Here is a 17,803-nt window from a genome sequence, read left to right as displayed (position 1 = left end):
GATCCAGATTTTGCAGCTCTTTCAGAACATCAGCTGTCTGGATCTGGGTGAAGGAGAAGCGGGGGGGGGGGGGGGGGGGGGGGGGCTTGGGCAAGTTGCTGCAGGGTGTGCTGAGCTGTTGGTAGGGGTAGCCAGGTGGAAAGCATGGCCAGCCGTAGAAAAATGCTTATTGAAATGATCGATTATCGTAGATTTATTGGTGGTAACAGTGTTTCCTAGCCTCAGTGCAGTGGGCAGCTGAAAGGATGGGCTCTTATTCTCCACGGACTTTACAGTGTCCTAAAACATTTTGGAATTAGTGCTACAGGATGCAAATTGATGGTGTTGGAGTCGTGTGTGTCCACACAGTCGTGGGTGAACAGGGAGTACAGGAGGAGACTAAGCATTCAACCCTGAGGGGCCCCCGTGTTGAGGGTTAGCTTGGCGGATGTGTTGTTGTCTACCCTCACCACCTGGGGGCGGCCTGTCAAGAAGTCCAGGATCCAGTCCCAGGGTCCTTAGCTTAGTGATAAGCCTGGAGGGCACTATGGTGTTGAACACTGAGCTGTATTAAATTAACAGTATTCTAACATGGGTGTCCTTCTTGTCCAGGTGGGAAAGGGCAGTGTGGAGTGCAATAGAGATTGCGTCATCTGTGGATCTGTTGGGGCGTTATGCAAATTGGAGTGGGTCCAGGGTTTCTGGGATGATGGCGTTGATGTGAGCCATGACCAGCCTTTCAAAGCATTTCATGGCTACAGATGTGAGTGCTACGGTGCGGTAGGAAGGTTACCTTGGCGTTCATGGGCACAGGGACTATTGTGGTCTGCTTGAAACATGTAGGTATTACAGACTGGTTCAGGGAGAGGTTGAAAATGGCAGTAAAGACACTCGCCAGCTGGTCAGCGCATGGTCTACGTAAATGTCCTGGAAATCCGTCTGGCCCTGCGGCCTTGTGGATGTTAAACTGTGTCAAGGTCTTACTCACATTGGCTACGTCCGAAACAGCTGGTGCTCTCATGCATGGTTCAGTGTTGCTCGCCTCGAAGCGAACATAGAAGGCATTAACTCATCTGGTAGGCTCACGTCAATGGGAAACTCGCAGCTAAATTTCTCTTCGTAATCTGTGATAGTATGCAAGCCCTGTCACATCCGACGAGCATCAGAGCTGGTGTAGTAGGATTTGATCTTAGTCCTGTATTGACGATTTGCCTGTTTGATGGTTCGTTGGAGGGCATAACGGGATTTCCTAAAAGGTGCCGGATTAGTGTCCCGCTCTTTGAAAGCGGCAGCTCTAGCCTTTAGCTCAGTGCATATGTTGCCTGTAATCCATTACTTTTGTTTGGGATGTGTACGTACAGTCACTGTGGGGACGACGTTGTCGATGCACTTATTAATGATGTCACATCTGCTACGCCCTCTGGTGCTCATCCGGTTTTTTCTCTCTCTCTCTCTCTCTCTCTCTCTCTCTCTCTCTCTCTCTCTCTCTCTCTCTCTCTCTCTCTCTCTCTCTCTCTCTCTCTCTCTCTCTCTCTCTCTCTCTCTCTGTCTGTCTCTGTCTGTCTGTCTGTCTGTCTGTCTGTGGTTGGAGACAGGTGTGAGAGCAGATCAGTATGATGATCAGATGAGCAGATCAGTATGATGTGCTATACTCTTCAATGCCGTCGAATGAATCCCGGAACATATTCCATTATGTGCCATCTTCCACTTCATCGGACCACTTCCGTTTTGACTTCATACATGCATCATCTATGAGCAGAATTACTGTCTTACCTTAATTAAACACGAAATCCCTAGTTTTAAAGCAACAGTTTTTCTGGAAACTTGGAAACTGAGCTGCACCATTTTCCCCACATTAACCCCCACATGGGCCAGCCCCCTAGCAATTCGAGTTCAACCAATGAGCCTTTAGCCCCTCACCATGAGTAACACACATCACGACAAGAGAGACACCACAACACTACATAAAGAGAGACCTAAGTCAACAACATAGCATGGTAGCACCACACAACATGGTAGCAACAAAACATGGCAGCAGCACAACACGGTAGCAGCACAAAACATGGTACAAACATTATTGGGGTCAGACAACAGCACAAAGGGCAAGGAGGTAGAGACAACAATACATTGCGCGAAGCAGCCACAACTGTCATTGGGAGTGTCCATGATTGAGTCTTTGAATTAAGAGATGGAGATAAATCTGACCAGTTTGAGTGTTTTTTGCAGCTTGTTCCAGTTGCCAGCTGCAGTGAACTGAAAAGAGGAGAGACCCAGGGATGTGTGTGCTTTGGGGACCTTTAACAGAATGTGACTGGCAGAACGGGTGTTGTATGTGGAGGATGAGGGCTGCAGTAGGTATCTCAGATAGGGGGGAGTGAGGCCTAAGAGAGTTTTATAAATAAGCAGCAACCAGTGGGTCTTGCGACGGGTATACAGAGATGACCAGTTTACAGAGGAGTATAGAGTGCAGTGACCTGTCCTATAAGGAGCATTGTAGGCAGATCTGATGGCCGAATGGTAAAGAACATCTAGCCGTTCGAGAGCACCCTTACCGACTGATCTATAAATTACATCTCCATAATCTAGCATGGGTAGGATGGTCACCTGAATCAGGGTTAGTTTGGCATCTGGGGTGAAAGAGGAGCGAATACGATAGAGGAAACCAAGTCTAGATTTATCCTTAGACTGCAGCTTTAATATGTGCTGAGAGAAGGACAGTGTATCGTCTAACCATACTCCCAAGTACATGTATAAGGTGACTACCTCAAGCTCTAAACCCTCAGAGGTAGTAATCACACCAGTGGGGAGAGGGGCATTCTTCTTACCAAACCACATGACATTGGTTTCAGAGGTGTTCAGAACAAGGTTAAGGGCAGAGAAATCTTTTTGCACACTGAGTATAAGACTGTATCATCTGCATGTAAATGGATGAGAGAGCTTCGCACTGCCTGAGCTATGTTGTTGATGTAAATTGAGAAGAGTGTGGAGCCTAGGATTGAGCCTTGGGGAACTACCTTGGTGACAGGCAGTGGCTGAGACAGCAGATGTTCTGACTTTATACACTGCACTCTTTGAGAGAGGTAGTTAGCAAACCAGGCCAAAGACCCCTAAGAGACACCAGTCTAGCAAGATGCACATGATGCACCCACAGCAGAGTGAGAGAGAGAGAGAGAGAGAGAGAGAGAGCAATGACGTGATGCACATATGTGACATAGTATGCCATTTTTGGGGACCACTTTTGGCTCGTGAGCGCTACTTTCATAAATGCTGGCAAAAAGTTTACAAAAGTACTGGAGAATCCCTTTAAATTAGCCAATGCTTGGTTAGGATATTGTGACAACTAAATGTAATAATGTATTACATTTCTATAGAATGTCAAAGCACTTAAAAGTAAAACAGTTGGCATTGAATCATATTTGGTTTCAACAAATGTCATTTTTCAATTGAGAAAACGAACTCATTTACTTGTAACAAGTTGAAGTATTTTTATTTTTTGATTGATCGAAATAGTAATGTTTTTGACAGTGTAGGCTATGGTCCAATTGATTAGGACAAAGTATATATATTGAGCTATATGGGGTGTGGTCATCAATGCTTCATTAGGGCTCAGTCATTGTTTCTGTAATCAGCATAACAATGGTCACTCCCTCTGACTCACCACATGAGGTCTGCTATATAACAATAGGAAGCACTCTGCCACAGCTAAAGAACAATGGTAGGTGGAGGATTTAAATATCCTCACCTAAGCTGAATTCTACCTTTACCTCTTGACCCTTATTCTTTGCACTAAATGCTCTGCAGTCCTGTGGACAAGACTACTAGCACTTAGTTGATTAAACTTTCCCCATAAAGGGCTGGCAGCCAGAACCCATTCAGCTGTCTGAGTCTGACCATTGCTCTTGCTAAGATATGACCTTGGTTTATCATTTACCTCTTGTTTCATCAGGATGTGGGTCATATTCAAACTGGACCTCTATATATTTCAATCAGGAGCTTCTGAAGACGTCTTTAAGATAGGCTACTGTATAACTATATAGTTACACATTTACAAGTGTAAATTGTACAAACTGATGTAAACTTGTAAACTAATTCCAGAGTTCCTAATGATTTTTTGTTTTCACTAAAGGGAACAAAAGTGTACGATAATACGGGATATACAGTATAAGCATACATTTGGAGAGAAAACCAAATAAATAGTAAATTGACAATGTGTGTGTCATATTTACAGTAACATATTTACAAATGCTTTATTTGCAGTAATGCATTTGAATTAAATTCATTTTTCACATGGGGCTATGTTCTCTGATTCAACTGAATGTTCCAAGAGACTGGTGAGAGAAGAACTCTGTTATCATAGTTTAATACCCTTTCCCCTTTGTGAAGATGAGACTCTATTTGGCATGGTGTCTCAGGATCCCCTTTGATTTCTGCTGCGGCGCCAGAACGAACCCAACATCGATGTGTAATTAGTCTGGGAGTGAGTCGACAGGCACCCCTTTCTCTGTGTGATACAGTAATTGGGACTACAAATATTTACATGTCAGTTGTTGGTAACCATAGCAGATGACATGCTTGGCATGGGCATCTAGTTGAGTTGTAATGGCAGGAGGCAGGCAAGACTGCTCGTCTGCAGAGCCAAGAACGAGACACACACAAAACAACACAATAAGCCCTCTGAAACACCCAACAACTGTTACATTGTCTGGGACCCATTTTCATTTGCCTGTGTAGGAGAGAAAGCCCCCACAGAGATCAGTTATACAGAACACAAGCGTCTAGATGTTTTGTATTCTATGGTCCCTATCGCTTACCACTACAGCTGTATTACATACTGTAACACTTGAAGGCCTTTCAAACAATATTCCTCAAACAAGTATTTTTCAGATGCTTTATGTTTCACACGTGTTATTAGAAAGCTTCTCAACAGTCCATGTATTGTCTTGAGCAACAACAATTTGTTGAAGGGGAACTGCAATGGCGTACTGATGGCATAAGGTGAAAGAAAAATATGGTTTCCCCCACAGTGTATCCCTCTCAACTATCATAAGTCAAACAAGCCACTCAGGGTGCCTGGGGCCCTGTCTTAAATGCCTCTGAGAAGGACATGGGGACTCCATGGGGGAGGCAGTCAGTCCAGATTGTGTGTACAGGGACAAACTGAAATTAGTTGCACTATTGCCCCTGGACAGTCCTGTCCTGACAAGTCACATCTGTAGGAAGGGGGAAATATCACCCTAAGAAAAACTACACTGTTAGTGTTCTCCCCCTCCAACCAAACATTCCCTTCTTCTCCAGTTTTTCTGCACTCACTCAAGACTAAATTCAACCATTATGAGACATCTGGTAATTCAATTTAGACCTTAAACACACCTTTAAATAGTCAGTCAATGGGATTTATTATTACATATGCAAGTCTGATATCAAAGCTATGGTTTCATAAGAAAGTATTTAATGCAAAGTCTCAGTTATCGTCTAAACAAATTTGTCCTTAAAGCATCAATCAGCAGTTGAAAAAATAAAATGTTTTCCCTGCCAGCTGCCACTGTTTTGGTAAAAAGCCAAGGGGCGTGGCTGGAGAAATGTAACCACTCTCAAATTCCTTGATAGAGGTATGGATGCAAGGACTGACCATCCATGATATCAAAATAATAGTTCTAAACGTGTGTCAAGGCTATACAATGTTTGTTTACATTTAGTTTGTTTACAAACATTGGGGTAAAACAAGCTTATATTTTGGTTTCTGATGGGGTATGACTGCTAAACTAAGCTCATGAGGCATTTCTAAGTTATATTCTTCAAGAATAAAAGGGTACATATCTTTAATTTATAAATCAAAAAATGGATGTAGCTACTGCAGATTGCTCCTTTAAACAGATAAGGTAAGGTTGAATAACAGTGTCTAAATATGTGTATTCTTACTCTTGGGATTAATCTATATAAAAATGCACATGGATCGACAGTGTTCTCTGTCCTACCCCTGAAAAATAATGGGCCTGCTGTCTGGGTATTCTTCTGCCATCTGTGTCGTACAAAGCAAGCCTTTTCTCCTCATCAGACATCATTTTTTCCCCCCACACTCACCTGCCCACAGCTGCAGCACCAATCTGAGCCCTGGCTTTGAAGGGGAGAACCCTGGAATACTGAAAACTGAGACGTGTGCACAATAACACAGAAAGATTATAAATTAGACTGATGATAAGTTAATTTTACAATAAGGTCATTCATTCATCTAGGCTAGCAGAACAAAAGGCAAACTCTCATTGTGAGGAAAGCGAATGACTTGCCTCTGCAGTGCCCTGGCTCTATGTATGTGTTGAAAGGCCAGTGCTATACACAGCGATTGGGTGCAGACTGACAAGCGCGGTACAATATTTCCTTTCCTTGGAGGGCTTGATAAAAGAGGGGGAGGTTGCCCTCTCCTATTGTTGAATCTAATTTCACTGTCATGCATTTACAGTATGGTTTATTCTTGGCTAGGAAATAAACACAAACATGATGACTGTGAATATGAATACATTTATTTGACATGAACTTTTGAAAAAATACATATTTGAATGGTTTTCAGCCATTTCACAGTTCATTAATCATTCAAATTAAAAAAGTCAGGCACTAGAGCTACGTAATATCATCATATCACAGGGATCATCAACTAGATTCAGCCACAGGCCAATTTTTTTTCTTGAGTGGATGGTCGGGGGACCGAAACATAATTACAAATCATTTGTAGACTGCAAATTGACTGCAAGAAGCCCAAACAGATATTTGACTAAAACATAATAATTCAAACCTTGCTTACATTTATATACGATCTCTTTATTATGCGTGGAAATACTTGGGAACATATTAACAAAATTTAAATCACGTGGAGACAAATTTCTGTTGCATTTACAGTCTTTTATGTCCCAGAATTTTGGGGGCCAAATAAAACCACCCAGGGGCCGCCAGTTGGGTAACCCTGTCATATCAAATCTGACAATTGTGCTAATGCCGCAGGAAAGGTAACTACAGTATTAATAGCAACAGGTGATGGTGATCCACTGTGGTTGGAAACTGCACCCCCCTGAGAATCAGCCTCCACTATTATCAACACTCACTTATACCTGCCACACAATTCATCCTCTTTTGTTCAAGTGAATAATTGGTTCTGGAATTGAAGAGGAAAATAGTATTCATCATAATACAGTTCAACTGGCCTCCAGGGATAAAAAGAAGCAGCATGCACACCCACACGCACCAACTGCACACACACCTCTAACAGTTCACTTTCAGCCGTTGCTTGTGAAGGGAAGTAGAGGGATTGTTACTTATTCCAACCAGCATCTGCTCATACCCTTGGCAGTAGAAAAAGTAAAATATGCCCTGCCATGCGTTTATTTGTCTTTATTATTGTGTCATAAAGAAATTGTATTTTACGGTTTCATTACTTTAAAGCCAATGGGCAGGCCTTACACTCAAATATAGCAACAAACAGATCTCATCAGCAAATAAATGAAATACAACAGCTGAATCAAATAAGCCCTGATAGAGTTACCGGTGTAACACTTCTCAAATTGAGGTGATAGAGCGCTTTGGTTGACACATTGAAAACTCAACACTATCCTATTGTTGTGCGCTCTCTAGTGGTTAATGACAATAATGCGAATTTTCATTGTGGATGGAATGGCTGGACCAAGTCAGATGAATTGTAGATGTTTGATATATAGTAACCAAATATTACAATGCTACCTTCCTTCTCAGTTAAAATAAAAATGTTTTACCTAAATTAAAGTGAATGACTTTGCACATGTAGCCTATTGAAGTGTCCAAGCTGACGGAAGGCTAATAGAAACCACGACAGAGGACACTCTGTTTAGCAATCAACGAACATCTGAGAACATTAGTGAGAAATTCTTACATATATTAACACATGTTAATAACTCTATGTATTATTAAGAGGATTGCTTAGTTAAGAAAAATATTTCAACCATCCGCAATTTATTAACAAACAAAACTGGGGAGACAGTTGAGGGAGCCTTGTTTTCTGGCTACAGAGAGAATGAGTATTAGGCTACAGCATTACCAGCCGGCTTTTCAGCCTGTGGTTCCCTGCCCACAAACATCCCAGGAGGACTGAACTACACAGACAGAGCATATTAATATAACTAGGAATAAAGTATATCATGTATACATTTACGCATGAAGTTGATAATTTCTTCTTTAATAAACTCAACTGTATTACATTATTGTTAAATGTTTACATTTGAATTGATTCAAAACAATGACTGTATTCACGCAGGATATGTTTCCTGACGTGGTTTATCACATGTAGGAACCATTTGGATGGTAATTGTTTCCTGACGTCGTTTATTTACCGGACAACTGCGCACGACCTTCCACTTCCTGTTCTCTCTTTTAGAAATCTAAAACATAACGATTAGCGAGATAACTAGCTAGAATACCAAACAATTTCATGTTCCGTTGAGAAAAACGCTAGCTAAAATCCGACATGGCCCTACAGAAAGTATGGACGACGAAGAGTGTTTTAAACAGGTAAATAAACGAAGTGTTGGTTTTGAAGACGTTCGTTGGGACGCAAGTTAACTAACAAGTAGCTCTTCTCCAGGGCGTTACTTGCGGCTTGAACCGCATTCAACGCCCTGTATTTAAAATAACAAACATGTTTTTACCTTTAACTAGGCAAGTCAGTTAAGAACACATTCTTATTTACAATGACGCTGCAATTTGGGACTCCCAATCACGGCCAGATGTGATACAGCCTGGATTGGAATCAGGGACTGTGGTGACGCCTCTTGCCCTGAGATGCAGTGCCTTAGGCTTCCGAGTGGCGTTGCGGTCTATCTTGCCATTCATCCCTACAAATATAACCAGTTATTTTAGTGATTGGCTTCAATATACTTTCGTTACTCACCAAAGTAAAGATGTTGCAGTGGCGATTTTGCATGTAACAATACATTCATTGTACTTTAACGGTGACAAACGGTTCCCTCATACGTTTAGGGGCTAACATAAAGCTATCAAATACAATTGTATTTGTCACAACCCCCTGAATACAACAGGTGTGCTTACTTAGATGCCCTTAACCAACAATGCAGTTAAGAAAACGAGTGTTAAGAAAGTAGTTACTAAAATAAACTGAAGTAAAAAATAATAATCAAATAAGAAATGGTAAAATAACAAATAATTAAAAATAACAGTAGCGAGACTATGTACAGGGGGTACCAGTACAGAGTCAATGTGAGCGGGCACCGGTTAGTGATGTAATTGAGGTAAAATGTAGAGGTAAAGTGACTATGCATGGTTAATCAACAGAGTAAAAATGGGGGTGGGGGCACAATGCAAATAGTCTGGGTAGCCATTTGATTAGCTGTTCAGGAGTCTTATGGCTTGGGGTAGAAGCTGTTAAAAGCTTTTTGGACCTAGATTTGGTGCTCTGGTACCGCTTGCCGTGCGGTAGCAGAGAGAACAGTCTATGACAAGGGTGGCTGGAGTCTTTGGCAATTTTTTGTGGGCCTTCCTCTGACACCGCCTGGCTATCAGCAGAGCATTGTCTGGCAGTGAAACCATTCATTCAGCCTCATTTACTGCCTTTTTAAAAAAACATAGCTGACAGTGATATGGCTGACTTGCTTAAACAAATGTTGTTTCTACTGACAATTACGATGTACTAACCAGTTGTGGAAAAAGTACTCAAAAGTCATACTTGAGTAAAAGTAAAGATACCTTAATTGAAAATAACTCAAGTAAAAGTCACCCAGGAAAATACTACTTGAGTAAGTGGTTGGTTTTAAATATACTTAAGTATCAAAAGTAAATGGAATTGCTAAAATGTACTTAAGTATCAAAGTAAAAGTATTAATAATTTCAAATTCCTTATATTATGCAAACCAGACAGCACAATATCTATATATTTTTTTTTAAATTTACCGATAGCCAGGAGGTAGACTACAACACTGACATTAATTTACAAACAAGCCATGTGTTTAGTGAGTCTGCCAGATAAGAGGCAGTAGGGAAGACCAGGGATGTTCTCTTGATAAGAGTGTGAATTGGACCATTTTCCTGTCAAAATGTAACAAGTACTTTTGGGTGTCAGGGAAAATGTATGGAGTAAAAAGTACATTATTTTCTTTAGGAATGTAGTGAAGTAAAAGTTGTCAACAATTTCAATAGTAAAGTACAGACCCCAAAAAACGACTTAAGTAAAAATACTTTAAAGTACTACTTAAGTACTTTACATCACTTGTACAAGCTATGGCATAAGGGAATGATGAGCGGATAAGAGGCAATCCATGAATTCGATTAAGACATTAATTAGCGAGCGAAGACGAACGTAGTTAATATAACTTTGTTCAGCACTTTTGTAATGTACAGCGACAGAATTCAGAACATGGGCCGTTCTTACAGTATTCTCCCTGTACACCAATTCAGAACCGTAGGATAAATAAAGGGGGCATATAAGCAGACAATGAAAGCTTTTACAATTTTCAATTATGACATTTCTCTAAAACAGGCTACATGTGCACCACCAAGTCAGAACAGTAGGTGAATTTATTATTTTGTTTTTTTACCTTTATTGAACAAGGCAAGTCAGTTAAACAAAATAAGAACAAATTCTTATTTTCAATGGCGTTAACTGCCTTGTTCAGGGGCAGAACGACTGATTTTTACCTTGTCAGCTCGGGGATTTGATCTTGCAACCTTTCGGTTACTAGTTCAACGCTCTAACCACTAGGCTACCTGCCGCCCCATTAAGAGGTGAAAAGAGACCAAATTATAATGGTGAGGCACATGGGCTACTAACAGCTTACTACGCAACATACACTTAGTATTACTTAGCTACAGTATACATATTTCCCTGGCATATTACATTTATGCAGCAGCATGCAATACATTTTTGGACTAGCCTTGTTGTGCTCACTTGAACAGGAAGGTGGCATGGCGGTCCTTCTTGTGGGCAAATATTGTCATCAATGTCTGGCATTCTCTGGATTTATGGTGCCTTCAAGACAACTGGGAACTCTGGGGGGGGGAAACAAGGTTGAATCATGACGTCAGTGATCTGCAGGTCTTAGCTCTAAAAAGAGGCCCGAGTTCCAAACCAAGTTGGGTGACCTTTCAACATGTATTTACCCACTCTGAGCTTGTTTTTCCCCCCCAGAGTTCCCAGTTGTCTTGAACTAACTAAAGTCTGAGATTTTCAAGTTTCCAGTTGTTTTGAACACAGCAGAAGTCATGCTGGATTGACAGCATGGCCAATGTATTCAACCTTTTCTGGCCCCTGGTGTTGCATGTGAATGTTGATCCTTTTAAGCTTGGAAAAGAGACCCTTAAACCCCAACTTGAATAGCAGGCTAGTGATTGCTTTGCAACACTTACAGTTAGCCACTGATTTTTCAAACCACTCATTGTTTAATTTGCGTTTTCTCTTGTGTTTTTATGTCCAATTTCTGATGAGCACCGATACGTTTTGTCTAACTTTTCTTCATATGACAAGAACTAAAAAGGATTTGCCAGTAGATTGCCGACTTGATTCATGATGATGACTGCTTCTCTAGCTTGCTGGCTAAGATTTAGCTTGCTAGCTAAGTATGATGTTGACAGTCCAATCAAAGCTACGGTAGATATAACGTGATTTTATGTAATTTTATCTGTGGCAAATGACCTTGAGCCGCCATGGATGGGCACTTCAAATGTAAGTCTATGGCAGTACCCAAGGGGCTTGAATATTCGAATTCTCCCCGTAGATTTTGCAGTGATGTAGTGTCCCCATGAGTGACAGAACACTGAGCCAATCACGGCGCAAATAGAACATTACCAACCCCCTACGCTCTGTATTTTCTGCTGGCTCTCCCACAAACACAGAAAGCACTGAGCTAGGCGGAAACACTTGCATTTTGGACCAGCCTCTTAATTACATTTTAAAATGTTTTACATTGTTTGTAAACTGATGTGACATGTTTGAATGCCAAAATAACATACAACTGTGCAGGGGTGTATTCATTATGCCGAATCTGTTTAAGTGTTTCATCGGTTTTGCAACGGAAACCGTTTTGCAACGAAAACAAATGTTTCTATTGGACAAATTCAGATTTTGCTTTGTTTGCTACCATTTGGTTCTTAAATGGTAAACTGTTTCAGTTGCAATACGGAATGAATACACCCCTGGGGGCGTATTTATGACGATTCTGTTGCAACACGTTTCTTAAGCGGAAACAAACTAAACGGGGAGGGACCTACCTGAATTTGTTCAATAGAAACTCGTTTTGCCCTGTTTGCTTCTTAAACAGTTTCCGTAATGAATACGCCTGGTGTGTTCACGAACGTTTCGGCACAGATTTTCTAAACTCCAAGGCGCAACATCGCGAGACTTCCAGGAACGCTTGCAAAACAGTTCGAGCAGGCCGGGGTTTGGGGAAGTCAATGAGAGAAGTGAAAAATTATTCCTTACATGCTGACTAAACTGTCCGTGTTGCAAAATAAATGTACACATGCATGTTTGTGAATAATTTCATCCAAACTGCTCCCGCAGGCCTGCGTAGCCAGGAGCTAAAATAGATGCTTGACGTGCTACATGTCCCGCCTCTCCCAACTACTCATTGGTTTTTATGAGCACGCTAACCCACGTGATTGAAAGATCAGAGGTCCACACTCCAGTCCAGTTGGTGGTACTATGCACCTTAAAGTTGGTTGCCAACCACCATATCAAATCCAGAAGAAGCGGAAAGATGAATGAGCAGAGTTTATTTTTTTATATTAATCAAAGAAAACTAACTAGCTTTCCCCTTTTATCTGTGGATTAATTGTTGGAGTAGAGAACACATGATTTTGTCTGACTCAATAGGTCAAAATTCTACAAATATCCAGCTAAAAAAGGACCATATGCATTCCAGGTAAAATAACAACCAAATATTTATATCCTAGGAAAAATGTGCTAGCAACAGCAAGCTCTGTTTCTAAGCAACTTTGCAGTATTTATTTTTAATTAATCTTTTCTTACATTGTTAGCCCAGAACGTTTTGTGTTATTACATACAGCCGGAAATGACTTTTGGATATCAGAGCGAATATCCCAGAGGCTGCTCCAAGACGCCGCCGGTGAAGAAGAGGTATTCGGAGCGGACTTCTAGTCCGACTCAGGAGGCGTGCTCGCCATCCACTGCTTCCGAGTATATTACTCGTTAATGTTCAGTCCCTGGACAATAAAGTAGACGAGCTCAGGGTGAGGATCTCCTTCCAGAGAGACATCAGGGACTGTAACATACTTTGTTTCACGGAATCATGTCTCTCTCTGGATATACTATCCCCGATATACTGCTCTCATGCTTGCCTCGAAGCGAGCATAAAAGGCATTTAGCTCGTCCGGTAGGCTCGTATCACTGGGCAGCTCGCGGCAAGCTTCTGAGTACATTTGCATTAAGCCTTTGTTAGTTTGTCCTTTCTAGATCCTAATTGTTTCAACATTGTGAATGTTTTGTCTTTTAGATGTCTACAAGCGGTGGTTGCTCAGAGTCATTTCCTTCCTGTATCAAGTTTACACACAACAACCACTCAGCACAACTCCAACAAGACATCAATTGTACGAAGCAGTCGACAGAAGTATGAAAGGTTGTATCCACTGTTGCTCGTACAACCCGATGGTTCCACAATTAACATTAGGTACAAAGAGCCCAAGAGGATACTCATGGTAAGCATCCTTGAACTGAAAACAAAAATTGGATTGATCCGTTTGGCTATTCAGGAATACTACATTTGAATGCTAATCATATTGTGAGACTGATTGTGAGGATTTGGTATTGTATCCCTTCTTCAGATGCCTGTGGACATCAGTACACTCTCAGAGGAAGAAAGGAAAATGAGGATGCGGAAGCGGGATCCCAGGAAGGGAGCTGTTAAGCAGAGGACAGTGGAATTCGAAGATGATTTCAAAGTGGATGATTACAGCAAGTTTTGGAAGAAGTGATAGAGCCTGTTGTAGCTATTTAACTTTGACTATTCTGCCAATCAGAGTTTTCCGTTAGCCAACAATTGTCAGCTTTTGGAAAACAAATTAATAAATGAAAAGCTGTTAAATAAAACTGTTGCAGTCCAAAATGACTGGTAGAAAAAAAACTCCCAATTGCAAAATGTTTTTTATTCATTGATGGAAATACATTTGACCATCATTTTTAATCAGTCTATAGGTCAATTTGCATAATAGAGTGGAATTAAATTGCCGTGTGTATTTTCGTTAGTCATCATGTAGCATGACCTGAATCTGATTTATCCAACATAACTATCATGCATGCAGAGCTTATTTTGAGCGGGATTCCTCCTGCAGCTCCTCACTGCAAGAGTAAAATGTGCTTTTATAAGCCCATTGCACAACAATTCTAAATGCAATTGCATGTTAAACAGTTTTGGTGCACAATTAAAAAGAGCTAGGCCTACTTTTTATTTCTCAACTCGTAGCCTAATTGAAGCTCACCTCCCATTCAACATTCAAGTGCAGGCAAAAGACTATCAGCCTGTCAACACCACGCTACAATGTGAGCTGGAGGCAGTATGCATTTTGAAATGCATTGTTTGAAATCTGAATGTTTTACTTCATATTATGAGGCATGTCTTACTTTGCTTCAAAGTAGCCTATAGGCAAAATCCGACCATGGAAATGACTTCATAGGCGGCGTGTGAGTTTATACTACCATTTGAACCGATCTATCTGCATAAGAACTGTTCGTCGGGAGCTTCATGAAATGTGTTTCCATGGCCGAGCAGCCACACAAGCCTAAGATCACCATGCGTAATGCCAAGTGTCAGCTGGAGTGGTGTAAAGCTTGTTGCCATTGGACTCTGGAGCAGTGATGAATCATGCTTCACCATCAAGCAGTCCGATGGTCGAATCTGGGTTTGGCGGATGCCAGGAGAACGCTACCTAACCCGATGCATAGTGGTGGAGGAGGAATAATGGTCTGGGGCTGTTTTTCATGGTTCGGGCTGGCCCATTAATTCCAGTGAAGGGAAATCTTAAAGCTACATCATACAATGACATTCTAGACAATTCTGTGCTTCCAACTTTGTGGCAACAGTTTGGGGAAGGCCCTTTCCTGTTTCAGCATGACAATACCTCTGTGCACAAAGCAAGGTCCATACAGAAATGGAAAGCCTTCCCAGAAGAGTGGAGGCTGATATAGCAGCAAAAGGGGGAACACCTCAATATTAATGCCCATGATTTTGGAATAAGATATCCAAGGAGCAGGTGTCCACATACTTTTGGTCATGTAGCATATTTTAGATGCTTTTCACTGACAGCCTCAACTCAATATTCTGCAAGGCCTATTTCCACACACTCTGCCCCCCCCCCCCCCCCCAAAAAAAAGCTAATGATCCTCAATTCCTCTGGCTGAATCATGCTTTCTGGTGAAGTATTTTGAGTTATTTAATTTATTTCCGTATAGACAGGAATGGTTATATACTGTTTTTTTATTTCACCTTTATTTAACCAGGTAGGCTAGTTGAGAACAAGTTCTCATTTGCAACCGCGACCTGGCCAAGATAAAGCGTAGCAATTCGACACATTGAATAAACGAAACATACAGTTAATAATACAGTAGAACAAAAGAAAACAAAGTCTATATACAGTTAGTGCAAATGAGGTAAGTTAAGGCAATAAATAGGCCATGGTGGCGAAGTAATTACAAAATAGCAATTAAACACTGGAATGGTAGATGTGCAGAAGATGAATGTGCAAGATAAATAAATAAATACAGTATGGGGATGAGGTAGGTAGATAGATGGGCTGTTAACAGATGGGCTATGTACAGGTGCAGTGATCTGTGAGCTGCTCTGACAGCTGGTGCTTAAAGCTAGTGAGGGAGATATGAGTCTCCAGCTTAGATTTTTGCAGTTCGTTCCAGTCATTGGCAGCAGAGAACTGGAAGGAAAGGCGGCCAAAGTAGGAATTGGCTTTGGGGGTGACCGGTGAAATATACCTGCTGGAGCGCATGCTACGAGTGGGTGCTGCTGTGGTGACCAGTGAGCTGACATAAGGCGGGACTTTACCTAGCAGAGACTTGTAGATAACCTGTAACCAGTGGGTTTGGCGACGAGTATGAAGCGAGGGCCAACCAACGAGAGCGTACAGGTCGCAATGGTGGGTAGTGTATGGGGCTTTGGTGACAAAACAGATGACACTGTGATAGACTGCATTCAGTTTGTTGAGTCGAGTGTTGGAGGCTATTTTATAGATGACATCACCGAAGTCGAGGATCGGTAGGATGGTCAGTTTTACGAGGGTATGTTTGGCAGCATGAGTGAAGGATGCTTTTTTGCGATATAGGAAGCCGATTCTAGATTTCATTTTGGATTGGAGATGCTTAATGTGAGTCTGGAAGGAGAGTTTACAGTCTAACCAGACACCCAGGTATTTGTAGTTGTCCACGTCAGAGCCGTCCAGAGTAGTGATGCTGGACGGGCGAGCAGGTGCGGGCAGTGATCGCTTGAATAGCATGCATTTAGTTTTACCTGCGTTTAAGAGCAGTTGGAGGCCACGGAAGGAGAGTTGTATGGCATTGAAGCTCGTCTGGAAGTTAGTTAGCAGAGTGTCCAAAGAGGGGCCAGAAGTATACAGAATGGTGTCGTCTGCGTAGAGGTGGATCAGAGAATCTCCAGCAGCAAGAGCAACATCATTGATGTATACAGAGAAGAGAGTCGGCCTGAGAATTGAACCCTGTGGCACACCCATAGAGACCGCCAGAGGTCCGGACAACAGGCCCTCCGATTTGACACACTGAACTCTATCAGAGAAGTAGTTGGTAAACCAGGCGAGGCAATCATTTGAGAAACCAAGGCTGTCGAGTCTGCCAATAAGAATGTGGTGATTGACAGAGTCAAAAGCCTTGGCCAGGTCGATGAATACGGCTGCACAGTAATGTCTCTTATCGATGGCGGTTATGATGTCGTTTAAGACCTTGAGCGTGGCTGAGGTGCACCCATGACCTGCTCTGAAACCAGCTTGCATAGCGGAGAAGGTACGGTGGGATTCAAAATGGTCGGTAATCTGTTTGTTAACTTGGCTTTCGAAGACCTTAGAAAGACAGGGTAGGATAGATATCGGTCTGTAGTAGTTTGGCTCTAGAGTGTCACCCCCCTTGAAGAGGGGGATGACTGCGGCAGCTTTCCAATCTTTGGGAATCTCAGACGATGTGAAAGAGAGATTGAACAGGCTAGTAATAGGGGTTGCAACAATTTCGGCAGATAATTTTAGAAAGAGAGGGTCCAGATTGTCTAGCCCGGCTGATTTGTATGGGTCCAGATTTTGCAGCTCTTTCAGAACATCAGCTATCTGGATTTGGGTGAAGGAGAAATGGTGGGGGCTTTGGTGGGTTGCTGTGGAGGGTGCCGGGCAGTTGACCGGGGTAGGGGTAGCCAGGTGGAAAGCATGGCCAGCCGTAGAGAAATGCTTATTGAAATTCTCAATTATAGTGAATTTATCGGTGGTAAGTGTTTCCTAGCCTCAGAGCAGTGGGCAGCTGGGAGGAGGTGCTCTTATTCTCTTTGGACTTTAGTGTCCTAGAACTTTTTTGAGTTAGTACTACAGGATGCAAATTTCTGTTTGAAAAAGCTAGCCTTAGCTTTTCTAACTGCCTGTGTATATTTGTTCCTAACTTCCCTGAAAAGTTGCATATCACGGGGGCTATTCAATGCTAATGCAGAACGCCACAAGATGTTTTTGTGCTGGTCAAGGGAAGACAGGTCTGGAGTGAACCAAGGACTATATCTGTTCCTGGTTCTACATTTTTTGAGTGGGGCATACTTATTTGAGATGGTGAGAAAGGCACTTTTAAAGA

The 17,803-nt window shown here is 41.9% G+C and overlaps 1 protein-coding gene across 1 annotated transcript; it reads left to right on the top strand.

The window, feature by feature from the left end:
* Window positions 1-8,310: 8,310 nt before the first annotated feature.
* On the top strand, window positions 8,311-14,053 carry mrpl55 (mitochondrial ribosomal protein L55). The gene is made up of 3 exons (XM_014169512.3): window positions 8,311-8,508; window positions 13,461-13,662; window positions 13,789-14,053. Exons 1-3 carry the CDS (start codon window positions 8,465-8,467, stop codon window positions 13,936-13,938), a joined length of 396 nt encoding a protein of 131 aa, XP_014024987.1. The 5' UTR covers window positions 8,311-8,464; the 3' UTR covers window positions 13,939-14,053.
* Window positions 14,054-17,803: the final 3,750 nt, after the last annotated feature.

This window comes from Salmo salar, chromosome 23 (assembly GCF_965601325.2).
Source record: "Salmo salar chromosome 23, fSalSal1, whole genome shotgun sequence".
Lineage (NCBI taxonomy): Eukaryota > Metazoa > Chordata > Actinopteri > Salmoniformes > Salmonidae > Salmo > Salmo salar.
The sequence above is the reverse complement of the archived record's forward strand: the minus strand, read 5'-3'. Positions and strand labels throughout refer to the sequence as shown.

Bases quoted from the DNA above. Each gene is read 5' to 3' on its own strand.
- mrpl55 (XM_014169512.3), top strand. From the start codon at position 8,465: ATGGCCCTACAGAAAGTATGGACGACGAAGAGTGTTTTAAACAG. The intron at 8,509-13,460 runs GTAAATAAACGA...TTTGTCTTTTAG, and splicing joins ACGAAGAGTGTTTTAAACAG to ATGTCTACAAGCGGTGGTTG. The intron at 13,663-13,788 runs GTAAGCATCCTT...TCCCTTCTTCAG, and splicing joins AGCCCAAGAGGATACTCATG to ATGCCTGTGGACATCAGTAC.